Source organism: Narcine bancroftii, chromosome 6 (genome assembly GCF_036971445.1).
Source record: "Narcine bancroftii isolate sNarBan1 chromosome 6, sNarBan1.hap1, whole genome shotgun sequence".
NCBI classification, from domain to species: Eukaryota; Metazoa; Chordata; class Chondrichthyes; order Torpediniformes; family Narcinidae; genus Narcine; species Narcine bancroftii.
Window position 1 is genome coordinate 42,555,111 of NC_091474.1, and position 16,033 is coordinate 42,571,143.

General features: G+C 47.1%; 1 protein-coding gene across 1 annotated transcript in view; it reads left to right on the forward strand.

The window, feature by feature from the left end:
* The window catches only part of nelfcd (negative elongation factor complex member C/D), an 81,145-nt gene extending 75,693 nt beyond the window's left edge, over positions 1–5,452 (forward strand). The window contains exons 13-15 of the mRNA XM_069884816.1: positions 481–621; positions 2,694–2,823; positions 5,157–5,452. Coding sequence (XP_069740917.1) covers positions 481–621; positions 2,694–2,823; positions 5,157–5,191 — 306 coding nt within the window. The 3' untranslated portion in view covers positions 5,192–5,452. The remainder of the gene's footprint in view (positions 1–480; positions 622–2,693; positions 2,824–5,156) is intronic.
* Positions 5,453–16,033: the final 10,581 nt, after the last annotated feature.

Consider the following 16,033-nt stretch of genomic DNA (forward strand, 5'->3'; position numbering starts at 1 on the left):
GTCTGTAAGGAGTTTGTATGTTCTCCCTGTGTCTGTGTGAATTTTCTCCTGGGGCTCCAGTTTCGGGGGTGTGGGTTAATGGGGTGTAAATTGGGTGGCACGGACTCATAGGGTCGAATTGGCCTTTTTATTTAAAAAAAACTCGGAGGTAAGTGTTTTTACAGAGAATGGTGGGTGCCTAAAATGTATTTTGTTGGGAGTGGTGGTGGAGGCTAGTACATAGGGAATTCAGAAAATTCTTGTTTGGCACACGGATATAAGAAAACCAGGAACGTAAACCCATCATATCCAGTCTCTCCTTGTGTTGTAATGCTCCAATCATCCAGGTAACTCTCTATTGCAATCCTCCCAGGGCATTCCCATCCTTCCTGTGAGCTCCTCGAGTCTCCCACCCTTCTTCTGACACTGACTTCCACGTGCCTGGGGAACGGAGGGCGCAGTGGGAAAAGTTTTCAGTATGTACTGCTTTTTTTTTACCAGCTGGAGCTGAAGAAAACCCTGCTGGACAGGATGGTTCACCTGCTGAGTCGTGGCTACGTCCTACCTGTGGTCAGCTACATTCGCAAGTGTCTGGAGAAGCTGGACACCGACATCTCCCTCATCCGATACTTTGTGACAGAGGTTAGTAGTTCAAGTAGTGATTTACTGTACACATTTAGTTGAACAATGTACAACTGCTTTGGGCAGACAATGTAGATGGTTTCGTAGGCATTTTTGATTATTTTTGACATTGCTGATTCAAGCAAGGGGGCAGAGTGCTCTTGGGATGAGCTGCTGTCCACCACCTCACCCCACTGGTTGATGCTGATGACAAAGCCCTGTAACTATTAGACCAGCCTTGTATTCCAATGGGTGGGACGACTTGTAGGAATGGAGGGAATCCCACCCAGGCCCGGCACTCTGCTCATCAAATGTCAAGAAGTGTCAACCCCCAGCAGCAAATGGGACCAGAAGCTCTGTGTGGCTGGCACCCCATTGATGGCTGAAAGCTTGCTGTGAGAGCTCAAAAATGTAAGGAACTGGAAACAGAGCTCAGTGAGTGATGCCAAAGTGATTTAAGAGTTTGTTCCTCAGACATTTGATCACAATATAGGTAGGAACCTCACAAATTGAAACCCATGGGATCAAGGGGACTTGATGGATGGATATGAATTTGGAATAAACCAGGGAATAGTTGACATAAAGGAACAGTGAAGTATTCCATGATTTGAGTCTTGTAAGAGGCAGAAGCAAACTCGAAAAGAGAATAGTGAGACTTCATGAGTACGCAGACGATAGTGGGAAAATACCTGGCAGGTTAAATTCAACAAGAGTAATGTGAAGTGGCATACTTTGTTATGAAGAATGAGATACTGCAATATCAATCAAGGTTGTGGAGACCTGGAGCCATATGGACATAAATCTTTGAGTGTCATAGTTCAAGTTGAGGAATCTGTTTAGAAAGCATCATTGATGCTTTATTTTTTGAATAGAGACACAGAGTTAAGGACACTATGTTAAATCCATTTTTAACATTTTAGGTATAATACCAGAGGCTTTGGGAATTGCAGAAGAGGTTTACTGGAACAGCTCCAACAGTGGTAGAGTTCAAGTGTTTTTAGACACCATGAGAGTGAATTATTGCCAAAACAAGAGAAGGCTTGATGGGAATGTTCTCAGCCCACAGCTGGTGGAGGAAGTAAGGAATGAATCCTGAAAGTCTGCGGACGCTGTAATTGTGGTAAAAGCACTCCGAAATGCTAGAGTAACTCAGCGTCTTTCCAGAATCTGTAGTAGACAAAGATATATAACCGACATTTTGGGTCTGAGGCTTTCTTCAAGGAATAAGCCAGAAGCAGGAAATCTCAGAAAATTCAAACAATGTGGGGGGGAATCTGGACCAACAAAAGTTGCTAATTGGATAGGCTAAGGGATGAGGTAAGAATTTATCGTGTTTATGCAATTGGAGATGGAATGGAGAGAGAGATAGGGAAACGTGATGGGGAAGAAGGAGTGAGGGGTTTCAATGAAAGCCAGAGAAGCCATCCAGTTGGAGGGTGCCCAGTCAGAAGATGAGTTGTTGTTCCTCCAATTTACGGGTGGTCTCCGTCTGGCAGTGCATGAGACCACAGACAGACATGTCAGCAAGGGAGTGGGATGAAGAATTGAAATGGGTGGCTACTGGAAAATCCACACTATTGCAGCGGACAGAGCCGGGGCTGCTCAATAAAGCGATCTCCGTCTGTGTCCGGTCTCTCCAATGTAGAGGACACCACAACAGGAGCACTGGATGCAGGAGATGACCCCTGCAGATTCACAAGTGAATTGTTTAGAGGAGACTGTTTAGCAAGGTGTCAAAGCTTGATTTCATTTGAGATGATCGGCAGAAGGAGGAGAAAAGAAAATATTCAGTGGGTTGCTGTGATCCTGGCACCCCTGCCTTAGTGCCTTTTGGAAGCAGCTTGTAAACTGAGAAAAACTTGCAGGGGTTATAGAGGTGTGGAGTCTGAGGAATATACGAATGTGCTGGAGAAACTTTCCAGGTCCAAAGGCCTGGCCCGAAAAGTTGATTATCCTTTACTTCCTATGGATGCTGCGTGCACATTTGACCCCAATTTCTTGTTTAACAACGGACTGATTGTACCAAAGAGGTAGCACAGACCCTTGGGCTGAATGGCTTCCTTTTCATTTATGATTCTATCCTCTGCCTGCAGGTTCTGGATGTCATCGCCCCTCCATACACCTCAGATTTTGTTCATCTCTTTCTTCCAATTCTGGAAAATGGCAGCATTGTTGGTACAATTAAAACTGAGGGGGAGTGTGATGCTGTGGCAGAATTCATCGGTAAGTGGGGAAACGGCCATGTGCAGTCAAATGTTGGTGGGAATTTGGTGGAGTGCTTCATCTGAAGGCTACTACTTGAACCCAATATCCAGATTGTTACCAGTGTGATACTGAGGAAATGCTCCACTGCTGGAGGTACAGTGTTCGGTATTGTTCCCTTAGTTGAGGTATTACTAAAATAAAAATCAGTTTCCTGGCCACAATCATTGTGCTGTTTCCAAGTCCTTGCTGTTTGTGAAACAGTGGCTGCATTTTCTCAGTAGGGAAGAAGCCACCATAATTTCTAGTTCCTTCTACTTTCTGATTTAGCTGATGTTTTAATGGTGACTTTCTCATTGAGTTAAGGACTCGGTATGGTTTTTGTACCTGGATTGTTCACAGGTGCATCATATCTGCCTTTTCAGAATTGAGCAGAATCCTTTACAGTAAAATCCCCATAATCTGGCACCTATGGGGATCACAGATGAAGGAAATGCTAATTTTCCGGTTGACTGAGACCCACTCTTCCAATGCCTAACTAATATCACTGCATTATGAGTACATCATATAAAAGACAGTGCAAAATGTAAAGTAATTTGAAATTTTAAAAAATTGGTATTGAACTCTTTAATTATGTAAAGTTCACTTTAATCAAGTAATTCCCGTAACTTAAAAAATCAAATTCTGACGCTGTAACAGTGTTACACTAACCACTGCACTAACTGTGCCACTGTCATAATTAACCCCCCCTCCCCCAAGTTGACAGATAAAGTCCTACTAATATACTTAAAATGAATAAAAATTGAGACTTTTACTAGGCAGAGAAAAGGAGACACTGGGAGAGTTGTCCCAGTGGCATCGGCCGGCTCTTCATCCTGAGTGACGTCATTTCATTTCAATGAAACTTCATTGAAACCTTATTCAAACAGCTGCTATGACTGGAGCACTCCACTGTCTGAATGTTTGTCCCATCTTCACCAAGGCAACCTGACTCACCTCCGCACAAGTGTCCCGGTCAGGCCCTCGTCGCACCTTCCTCATGCTGATAATCTGACTCTCCTCCAAGCAAGTGGCGGCAGCGAAAAAAATGCGTGTGCATTGAGGGGCATTACTAGTTCAGTAGGGAAAACCTGCACGTGTTCAATGAAGCCTCAGTGCTCCCCTGCAAGGTCCATCTATCCACCTAGTGTTATGAGCAAGAGTTATTTATTTATTTACTTCCCCCTTTTTTGTTACTGGTTGTTTCGGTAATTTTTGTTACTGGTAGTTTTGAATTCCTAATAATAGGGATTTTACTGTATTCTATTCATTACAGAATCAGGTGGAGTCCTCTTGCGATTGATAACATTTCTTATAAAGCCATACAATGTTCTTTTGTGCATTGGGGAATAGCTTCAGTTGAGTGGTAACACAAAGTAGTCAGCATAATTTCCATGTCAGTGTCAGCTTCAGACTTTCATTTTTTTTGTGTACTGCACCTTGCTGACAAATGGCTTCACTCCATAGCTATACATAGAAGTGTTGTAGGAACTCAGCAAATCACACTCCACTCATAGAAAGCAATAGGCAGTCAATGTTTCAGCACCATTTTGCCACTCCCCATACCTTATGGTTCCCTTTGTTGTTTGTCTTTCAAACTCTGCCTTAGATATGTTCAGTATATCCATCTCTACAGAGAGAGCATTGCCAGACTCCTTACTCTAAAACCATACTCTCTGTTCTAGATTACCCACGGGAGGAAACGTTTTCTTGACATTCACCCTGTCGATCATCATCAGAATCTTGTACGTTTCAGTCTGAATGCCTCTTGTTCACATGTTCCTAATGAGCAAAAGCCCAATATTCACAACTGTTTTCAGACGTCATCCTTCTTCATCCTCGAGTCAGCCTCGTGAACTTTGCATTTCCTCCAGTGCAAATACAGTATATCCTTCCTTTCACCAGTGTCCCTTAAAGTTGCACTAAAACTTCCCTCTTTTTAGACTCTACTCTTTGGAGTCAAAGCCAACATTCCATTGTACCTACAGAACCTACATACTAACTGTACTGGAGAAACTCAGCAGGTCACACAGCATCCATTGCAAGTAAAGGGTCATTGACATTTTGACCTTGGACCCTTCATTGCAACGCACTCCTTTGGAAAACCTACAATGCTATCAGGAATGTGAAATTCCACACAGGTTCATCCAAGTTAATGTGTGTGAGCTCGAGGCAATGATCACTCATCGGTTTAGACAAACGAGCTGGAAGAAGATCACAGGGAAAGCTTTTGGGAGGCTGGGAAAGGAAAACGCATTAGTGATATGATGTAACTCTAACTGCTAAATAAAAGTACCTATAAACTGTACTTCCAGCACACTGCAAGTCCAACTTCATCATGGTGAACTAATCACGAAGGATATGCAGAAATACCGAGAGCAGCTGGAGGATGGACAAGGCCATTCTGAGAGATGTGGCCAAGGTGCAACGCCCTGCGTAGAGATGTAAAATGAAGAATTCTGAATGAGAGCCAGCATCTGTTGAACAGAGGATTCATTATTAGACTTTGTATTTTTTTTACATAATAGACATCCAATTGTTTCTGTAAATAAATTTGAGAAGTAAACTGTATTTGGAACTGAAGTGGAAAAAATAAATATTTGGTGCTGCAGTTTCAGGAATAGTTGGGCTCGCTATTTTAAAAAAAAAATGAGTTATCCAACTTGTTCTGCCAGCTCATGGTGCTTTAACACTGGACAAGAAAGATTTTGCTTCCGGAACACGTTTGGGGTTTATTTTATGGATTTTGGGTTGATCATGAAAATAGCCTTAAAATTTTCCTCATATAAACCATTTTTTAGATACAATCTATTTTTGTGATTTCCTCTCCTATTTTGTCTACAGAGGGAACAAACTTTGTCTCACATTCATATGGACTATATCCGTTAGGAGAAGGACTGTGTCAGCATTCAAGTTACAGACATTTTGAAACATGACAGGCAAGGGAGAATTGGGACAGAATTTTCATGGTATGCATAAGGATAAGATTAAAGATTATGTGTGTTGGATTGTTTAAAAAGATATATTGTATGTACAAAACGTATTAGACTAAATGATAAATACCTCTTTATACATTTTTAAAAAATGCATTAGTGAGTACCTCCCAGGTGTTGGCGAGATGGCTGCGGAAGGTCATGAGAGTGGTTGGAATGGATATTTCTCAGTTAGGGTCCCATTCAACTTGAGGGGCGGCGACCACAACAACCAATAGGACCGAGGTCCCTTATATGGGATATCATTTGCCAGGCGGGATGGAGTAACGAGAGAACCTTTAATAGATTCTGCAACAAACCTTTAAATTCAGAGGGGCAGAGTTTCACAGCTTCCATCCTACATGCGGCAGATTGAATAAGGCCGCGGAAGGGGGACCCATTGAACTGATTATGGTCTGTCGGACCACCCTACAAACTCTCACGTTGGCGAACCAACATACATTGCAAAGAATAAGGGAACATTAAACGAGCACTTAGCTGTGCGAAATTTGATGATGATTATTCGAGCAATGGGAGTTGGTGAGTCAACATGCCCTCCTCTCCCTCCCCTCTTTTTTCTTGTTCATGGACAAAAATGTTTTGTCACAGGTTCGTTCAGTTAAGTTCAGTGGCTTCTTCCCTCCTCTGGACTGTAAAGGAATGGCTGTGCATGCACGGATGGGATCTCACGTTGACTCACCAACTCCCATTGCTCAAATAATAATTATCAAACTGCACAGGTAAGTGCTCGTTTAATGTCCCATTATATCAGAGAGTGGTGGGTGCTTGGAGCAGACTGCTGTAGGTAATGGTGGAAGCAGATACAGTGGTAGTGTTTAAGAGGATTTTAGACAAACACAGGGAATCAACGAGTATGGATCATGTATGAGCAGAAGAGATTTAGTTTGGCATTAAGTTCAGTGCAGACGTCATGGATCAAAGGAGCTGTTGTTCTCTTGCAGTTTCAGTCTCCCACTGTAGAGCTGATGAAGACTGTTGGTTCTAATCGTGATGGTACCTACTCCACAGCCTTGTCTGGCACCTCCTGGCCCTTTGGTGGAAGAGACTGCTGTTCCCACATGGTTCTCATCAGTCACTTCATAACTCACAAAACTGGAATGGAGGCGTCACCCTTGATCTCAAGGGACTATCTTAAAAAAAGAGGAAAAATCATAGCAATGGTTTTATCATGGAAATTCACTCAGAAGTGCACTGAATCCTATGTAGCATTTGTCACTTTGTCCCGCCAGTGAGAAAATAGCTTGCCCTCAAAAGTGGTGACACTTTGGATTCCCTGCCATAGATTCTGTGTCTGAAATATGAGTATTACAGGGCTTTTATTTCCAGAGTTCAGAATTGTAATCCATCTGGACCTCCACGTGGCAATGTTGCAGGTGTCGAGATATTATCAATGCAGACCCTGATCAGGGATCGAGGCTCCACTTCCTAATTGATAGGTTGGGGTTGTGAAATCCCACCCTGAGTGGGTGCTCTGGATGGATGGGGATTTCACGTTAACAGATTACTCAGTTGAAAGTCTTTGTCACTTGATCTTCATTTAATGGCTAAAAATAAACGCTAATCAGTTCTTCAAATTGAAGCAATTGTAGCGGCGGCTACACTACTCCTGAAATAAAACAAGCAACCAGACCGGTTGAGCTCACTGAGCAGACTGGTTTATTGCAGGCTGTTGGGCTGCACTTATACTCCCAGCCCGAACCTGGCTGAAAACCACGCTGGAGGGCGCTGATGTCATCTGGGTGTCACATGGTCCCCAAGCGTGGATTTCTGAGCCCTGAGCTGGAAGGAAGGGGAACCCCCCCCCGCCGACGGCGCCATTTTAGCCGGCTGCCCCACCGCATGGCTTACAAGCGGGGCCAGTTCGCCTGCCTTGTGGTGAGCCGCCACACAGCGCCCACCCCAGAACTGGCGTCAATGTCCTTTTTTGCCGGGCAGCCTCGCTTCTTGGGCTGGGCAACGATCACGGGCTCGGTGGGATCGAGGTGCGCTGGCTTCAGCCTGTCCATGGTAAACAGCTCATTCCTGCCGCCCAAGTCCAGCGTGAACATCGAGCCGGAAAGCTCTATAACCCTGTTCGGCCCTTCGTATGGTCGCTGCAGAGGTGCCACAGTCAGGCCCTGAAGAACGAAAACAAACTCCGCGGAAAGCAGCTCGCCAGGAACATGAGTCGGGCGGGTGCCATGCCTGGGTGGTGGTGGGGGTTTGAAGGATTCCAAGCGTGCCCTGAGGTGAGGAAGTAATTCATGCGGTGACCGCTGGAAATTGTGAGGTGCATTGATGAACTCACCAGGTAGTGCCAGCGGCGCACCGTAGACCAGCTCAGCTGATGACGCCTGCAGATCTTCCTTGGGAGTGGAGCGGATGCCCAGGAGCACCCAAGGCACTTCGTCCATCCAGTCGGAACCAGTGAGGTGGGCCATGAGCACCAACTTAAGGTGGCGGTGCAGACGTTTGACCAGACCATTGGCCTGCGGGTGGTAGGCTGTGGTGCGGTGTAGCTGTACCCCCAACCTGTTGGCGACCTGTGTCCAGAGCGCAGATGTGAACTGGGCGACCCGATCGCTGGTGAGGTGAGCCGGGATCCCGAACCGGGTGACCCAACCATGCAACAGGGCTCGGGAGCAGGATTCGGTGGAGGCGTCTGGCATCGGGATCACCTTGAGCCAGCGAGTGGTGCAGTCCACTACCGTAAACAGATAATGGTTGCCCTGGGAAACAGGTAAGGGCCCGACGATGTCCACATGAATGTGGCTGAACCGTTCCCGGACATGCTCGAACTCCTGTACAGGCGCCCTGGTGTGTCTGTGCACCTGGGACATCTGGCAATGGGTGCTTGTTCTGGCCCAGTCCGCTATCTGCTTCTGCAGCCCATGCCATACAAACCGTTCTGCCACCATCCGGACTGTGGACCTGATGGACGGATGTGAAAGGTCGTGGATATGACATAAGACCTGCCTGCATCACAGCCGCGGGGTGCCCAAGGAGGTATTGCACAGGATGGTGCCTTCGCCGCTCAGAGTCGGGAGGTCTCGGAACCGCAGGTATGTGATGGCAGTCTTGAAGGCCCTCGTCTCTTTGTCAGCTTCCTGGTCCCGGGCGAGCTGGTTGAAGTCGAGGCCGGGCATCAGTGCACAGACGGCTGGTCGCAAATGTGCATCAGCAACCACATTGTCCTTCACCGCCTTGTGCTGAACGTCGGTGGTAAACTCCGACACGAAGGAGAGGTGACGCTGTTGACAGGCCGACCAGGGATCCTTTGCCATCGCGAGCTCCTGGGTGAGGGGTTTTTGGTCGGTGAAAATGGTAAAAATCCTGTCCTCCAAAAAAAATAGTGGAAATGCCGCACCACCAGGCACATGCCCAGTAACTCGCGGTCGAAGGCACTATACTTGCGTTCCGGCGGGCGGACCAGGCTGCTGAAAAATGCCAGCGGCTTCCAATGTCCATTCACCTGCTGCTCCAGGACGGCACCGACGGCTGTGGCAGAGGCATCGACAGTGAGTGCTATATGCAGGTTGGTGTGTGGGTGGGCGAGCATGGCTGACTTCGCGAGGGTGTCCTTGGTGGCTTCGAATGCGGTGCAGATTTCTGGGTGCCAAGCGAGCATCTTGTGCTTGGCTGCAATGAGGGTGAACAGTGGCTGCATGATGCGCGCAGCTCCTGGGATGAAGCTGTTGTAAAAGTTGACCATACCTGCGAACTCCTGCAGCCTCTTGAGGCTGTTTGGGTGTGGGAATTCCCTGATGGCGGCAACCTTCGCAGTAGTGGGCGTGGCTCCTTCAGCCATGATGTTATGGCCCAGGAACTGCATGGACTCTTTCCCGAACTGGCACTTGGCCATGTTGATGTTAAGGCTGAAGTTGGCCAGCCGGGAGAAAAGGGCACGTAGGTGGGCCTTGTGTTGCGCCCGGTCCTTGCTGGCGACAAGGATGTCGTCCAAATAAATAAAGACGAAATCCAAGTCCCTGCCCACTGAGTCCATGAGGCTCTGGAAGGTCTGAGCAGCATTCTTGAACCTGAATGGCATGCACAGGAATTCGAACAGGCCAAAGGGGGTGATTATGGCCGTCTTGGGTATATCCTCAGGGTGCTCTGGGATCTGGTGATATTCGCGAACCAGGTCATCCTTGGAGAAGACCCTCGAACCGTGCAGGTTGGCCGTAAAGTCCTGGATATGAGGGATGGGGTAACGGTCAGGAACGGTTGCCTCGTTGAGCCATCGATAGCCTCCGCAGGGATGCCAGCCACCAGAGGCTTTTGGGACCATGTGGGGCAGCGAGGCCCACGTGCTGTCGGAGTACCGAATGATCCCCAGCTCCAACAGGTGCAAAACCTCCGCTACCTGGAGCTTGTCAGGCGTGAACCTGTGGGCCCTGGGTGGGGATGTGGTGGAACAACCCATGGCACGGTGAGGCAGTGGAGAACTGTGGCTTGAGGAGTGTCGGAAACTCGTCCAGGATCTGCTGGAACTCGTCTCTGGGTGTGCTGATTGTAGCCAACTGCGGTTGCTCTGAGTGGGAGGTGTCGAGGCGAACGGCATGGAAGGTTCGGGCGTCCACCAGGCGCCTACCTCGAATGTCCACCAGAGGCCTGTGTGCGAGGAGGAAGTCTGCACCCAGGATGGCAGTCGGGAGGGACGAGACGGTGAATCTCCACGCGAAATTCTATTGGCGATCTGGAAGTGGACTGTCGTGTCTCCATACATCTGGATTGCCATTGCGTTGGCCACGCGGAAGGGAGGTCCATGAGGTCGGTTCCTGGGTTCGATAGCTGTGGCCGGGATGATGCTGATCTGGGCTCCAGTGTCAATGTGGAACTGCCAGCCGCTGGCTGTGTCCCGTAGGTAGAGGAGGCTGTGTCCTTGGCCAGCCGCCGCAGCCATTAACAGCTGCCAGCCTGGTTGTTTCCCTGGAACGAGCAGAGTTGATGACACCTCCGAGCCTTGGCTCCCCAGCGCTGGTGGTAGAAGCAGAGGCCTGAAGCGGATGCTGTGGCCTTGGTTATGCTCTTGGGGGCCCCTGCAGGGGCTGGGCGCTCTACCACAGTGCTAGGAGCAGGCTTGGCGTGGTCGCCCAGTCCACATCTCCATCGGGTACACAGAACTCAAAACGGTCAACCAGTTTACCTACCTCGGCTGCACCATTTCATCAGATGCAAGGATCGACAAAGAGATAGACAACAGACTCGCCAAGGCAAATAGCGCCTTTGGAAGACTCTGGAAAAACAACCACCTGAAGATCAGCGTGTACAGAGCCGTTGTCATACCCACGCTCCTGTTCGGCTCCGAATCATGGGTCCTCTACCGGCATCACCTACGGCTCCTAGAATGCTTCCATTAGCGCTGTCTCCGCTCCATCCTCAACATTCATTAGAGTGACTTCATCACCAACATCAAAGTACTCGAGATGGCAGAGTCCGCAAGCATCAAATCCACGCTGCTGAAGACCCAACTGCGCTGGGTGGGTCACGTCTCCAGAATGGAGGACCATCGCCTTCCCAAGATCGTGTTCTATGGCGAGCTCTCCACTGGCCACCGAGACAGAGGTGCACCAAAGAAGAGGTGCAAGGATTGCCTAAAGAAAGCTCTTGGTGCCTGCCCCATTGACCATCGCCAGTGGGCTGATCTCGCCTCAAACCGTGCATCTTGGCGCCTCACAGTTCGGAGGGCAGCAACCTCCTTTGAAGAAGACCGTAGAGCCCACCTCACTGTCAAAAGACAAAGGAGGAAAAAACCCAACACCCAACCCCAACCCACCAATTTTCCCTTGCAACCGCTGCAACCGTGCCTGGCTGTCCCGCATCGGACTTGTCAGTCACCAACGAGCCTGCAGCAGACGTGGACATTTACCCCTCCACAAATCGAAGCCAAGCCAAAGGAAAAAGTGTTCTCTGGTTACATTTCATTGTCTGACAGTTTATAGGCAGTGGAGGGGTTGGAAGAGGGGAAACAGATAGAGCTGGGTGTTTGTGTGACTTGATGTGTTCTCTGACAAGTTTGCTGAAGATAAACGAGGGCACCAAACATAGTTCCTTATTGTGCACTTAGAATGAGAAATCCTGACCGATAGATCGAACTGAATATGGCCCCACCATTTAGCACACACATTTTTGTTTTTAGGATACCTGGCACTGTTTCCGGCATCTTATTGTGGTAGGATTTACAGACTACAGTATATTAATGACCTGGATGACGGGGCAGATTGTAAAGCAGAAAGGTGTGCCAGTGATATGAAACTATGTGTAAGACAGGTTGTAATGAAGTGTTTGGACTCTCCAATAGGACGTAGATGAGCAAGTGGGCAAACAATAGGCAAATGGAGTTTATCATGGTAAAGTGTGACATAGGTACACTCTGATAGGAGGAATCTAAGGGGATTTTTTAATCTAATGAGAGAGATTGCAAATGAGTGATGGAAAGGGGACTCGAGGTGTCCTCGTGCATGAATTAAAGTTAACAAGCATAGACAACAATAGTGAAGAGGGCAAATGGCTACCATTGCAAGAATGTTGGAGGCTGGTGTAAGTTAGTGTGGTTGCAATTTGAGTGAGACAACAATAGTGAAGAGGGCAAATGGCTACCATTGCAAGAATGTTGGAGGCTGGTGTAAGTTAGTGTGGTTGCAATTATATAGGGTACAGTGAGGTCATGCCTGAAGTGCTGTGCATGAGTTTGTTTAAGAAAGGATGAAGCAACATTCAAGGCAGCCGAGATTCACTGTTCTTTCATGCTGAGTGGTTGTCCTCTCACGAGGAGCTAAAGTTGGTTCTTTCAAAGGATAGTTTTAGTCGAGTTTGGAAGATTAAGTGGTGGTTTTATTGAAAAATGCAAATTCCTGAATTAGATGAAATGTTTGCACTGTGGAGGAATCCTGATCAAGGGAACAAAGTTGAGAAAGGGATGGTGATTTGAAAAAGAAGTGCTTCAAGTTCCTTCTCAGACAGTAGTGATCCCTGGAAATCTCCATCTGAAGGCTGCAGAGGCTGGAGGATTAATGGTAATTAAAGAGAGTAAGATCCAGTTATGAAAAAGCAGGGCATTAAAAGAAACTGGTCACAGATGATGTGAGGCTTGGGTTAGTTCAGCTTAAAAGGAACTGGTCACAGATGATGTGAGGCTTGGGTTAGTTCAGCTGTGATCATGTTGAGTAGTGGTGCAGACTTGAGGGGGATGTGATCTACTGCTCCAAGTACAGGGTGCACTGAGTCATGACATTACAGGGCAGCATAGAAAGCAATTTGTTGATGCTGTGTTATTGGATAACACCTGTGCTGTTCACCACTGAGAGTGAGACCCACTTGATCACAGCTCATTGCTGTGTCCTCATGGTTAACAAGTGACTGAGAGTACCCCAGGTAAGACTAACATCTCTAAATTAGGAAGCTGAAAATGACTGTTGGTACCTCAAGAGCCCAGGACTGCCAGTCTAATAACCAGAACCTGCTGCTGTGTCTGTGGTCACTGTTCGTACCTTAGACAGAACATAGCATATAGTACCTGTGGGTTTAGTTATTTAACCTCAGTGATAAGCAAATTACATTTTCAATCTTGTTCATCAGTTAACTTTACGATCAGTCTCGTGGCATCAATGCTATTGTAGATCAGAGCCAAGGGGGAAGCAGAATGAATAGAAAATTTGGCTTCGTGGAAGTTTTAAAAAAAATCAGACTTGAGGCCTGTGACTCGTGGTGTGCCACAGGGTTTGGTGTTGGACCCATTGTTGTTTGACACCTATATCAACAATTTAGATGAAAATCGTCACTGTGAACAGGAGTAGCTTTCGCAGCAGCGGCAGTTCACTGCCCCCACCCCGGCAGCAATCTCTCTCTCTCTCCCCTCCCCCTCAGAAGACTGAGGGGAATGACACTAAAATAAAGTACAACATGAAAGTCTTTATACACCGTGACTGAAGTAGAAACAAAATGCTGGAGAAACATAGCAGATCAGTGTCAGATGTTATAGATAGTGAAGACAGTTGCCGAAGATTGCAGCAGCATCTTGATCAAGTAGGCAGATGGAATCTAATAGTTAAAGGTGAGGTGTTGCATTTTGGGAAGTTTAAAGTGGGTCAAACCCAATCTGGAAGTACAGGTACATAGTAGATAGGTTGGTCAAAAGGGCTTTCAGCACATTGCCCCTCATCGTTCAGAATATAGAAGTTGGGAGGTCACGTTGAAGTATCGGATTCACCGTGCTACAGGGAAGATGTAAAGCTGGAGAAGGTGCAGAGATTTACGCTTGGGAGGCCTGAGCGATGGGGAGAGATTGCGCAGGCAAGGGAGCTTGACTCCCTGGAGTACAGGAAAAGGAGAGATGATCTCATAGTGTACAAAATCAAGAGGAATAGATCAGGTGAACGCAGTCTTTTGTCCAGAGAAGGGGAAATGGTAACGAGGGGACATAGGTTTAAGGGTTTGGTGGGGGGGGGGGGGGGGGGGGGTTGTGAAGAGATTCAGTGAAACCTGAAGGGTGATTTTTTTAAAAAAAAATGTATACAGAAGGTACTACAGCAATGTTTAAGAAAATTAGACAGATACAAGGATAGGATTGTTTAGAGGGATATGGCCCAATGCAGGCAGATATGACTGGTTGGGTAAGACATTTTTGTTCTGTGTAGGCGAAAGGGCCAGTTTCCATGCTCACAACTCATATATTTGCCCGGTTTCACCTGGAATTGGGCCTCGCATAGCAGCTAGATTCTCTTTTACACAGCACTAGAATTTAGTCCTTTTGCACAATTTAACTTTTTTTTTCCAGTTGCTGTCATTGATTTTCTTTCAAGATTTTGGCAAATTAGCTGAATCAGAGGTAGGCTGTGTATAAATACCTGACAGCCAGATCTGGACAACATTCACAATATAGCTTAGGTAACTTAATTAAGATTATTCCCATACTGCTTTTCACACACAACTTCATGCAGAAGTTGTCTTGCTATAATTGTTCCTCAAGGCCTTGAATTAAAACACAGGACGGATAGCTTTAAAGGGCTCTAATTTTATTCTCTGGTTCCAGGCCCTCTGAGCCAAATATTATTCTCCTTCATTTTGTGAGAGATGAGTAAAACTAATATGAAAATATGAGAGATGAAGAATGCTAGTATGGATATATGTGTAATGAATAAAGCCAGTATGAATAGGATAAGGGTAGATAATAGAATGTAGGAAGTAAAGTTAGTCTGAATAAGATAAGGGTGTTCTAGCCTTAGAGAGAGTCAGCAAGTTCCGCATATGTAATTAGTAAGCCTTAGACAGAATGTTAAGAACCGTCTCCAGAATGGAGGACCATCGCCTCCCCAAGATCGTGTTATATGGCGAGCTCTCCACTGGCCATCGTGTCAGAGGTGCACCAAAGAAGAGGTACAAGGACTGCCTAAAGAAATCTCTTGGTGCCTGCCACATTGACCACCGCCAGTGGGCTGATATCGCCTCAAACCGTGCATCTTGGCGCCTCACAGTTCGGCGGGCAGCAACCTCCTTTGAAGAAGACTGCAGAGCCCACCTCACTGACAAAAGACAAAGGAGGAAAAACCCAACACCCAACCCCAACCAACCAATTTTCCCCTGCAACCACTGCAACCGTGACTGCCTGTCCCGCATCGGACTTGTCAGCCACAAACGAGCCTGCAGCTGACGTGGACATTTATTCCTCCATAAATCTTGGTCCGCGAAGCCAAGCCAAAGAAGAAGAACCACCACTGTAAGGAGAGTTCCAGTTGTAAACGACATAAGCTGCTCCAGAACACCACAGCTGCTTGGCATTTAAATCGTTTAATCGGACTCCAGGCAGCCTTGGAGATCATCACCGAACAGACAGTGATGGCCCTGAATTTATGGGCTGAAGAAAGACGACAGATACGAGCCACAGTTCAACAAAACCGCCTGGCTCTCGATTACTCGTTGGCTGCTGAAGGCAGCGTTTGTGAAAGACTGGTTAATGACAATGCTCACAACGGTCAGGCGGTTAAAGACACTTCTTCAGGAGTTCGAAAATCTTCCCATGCTCAGGTTCAGACTTGGCAACCTTGGTCCGGTGTGGGATGGACTAGACTTTTTATTGGTAACTGGAGTCTGATACCCACAGCCCTTACAGCAGCTGGACTTGCTATTCTGGCCATTATGGTGCTCCCCTGCCTAAAGACTTGTTGCAGTATTTAATTCAACAGACCCCTCGTCAGATCACTATAACCCAAAGGATGTATGTT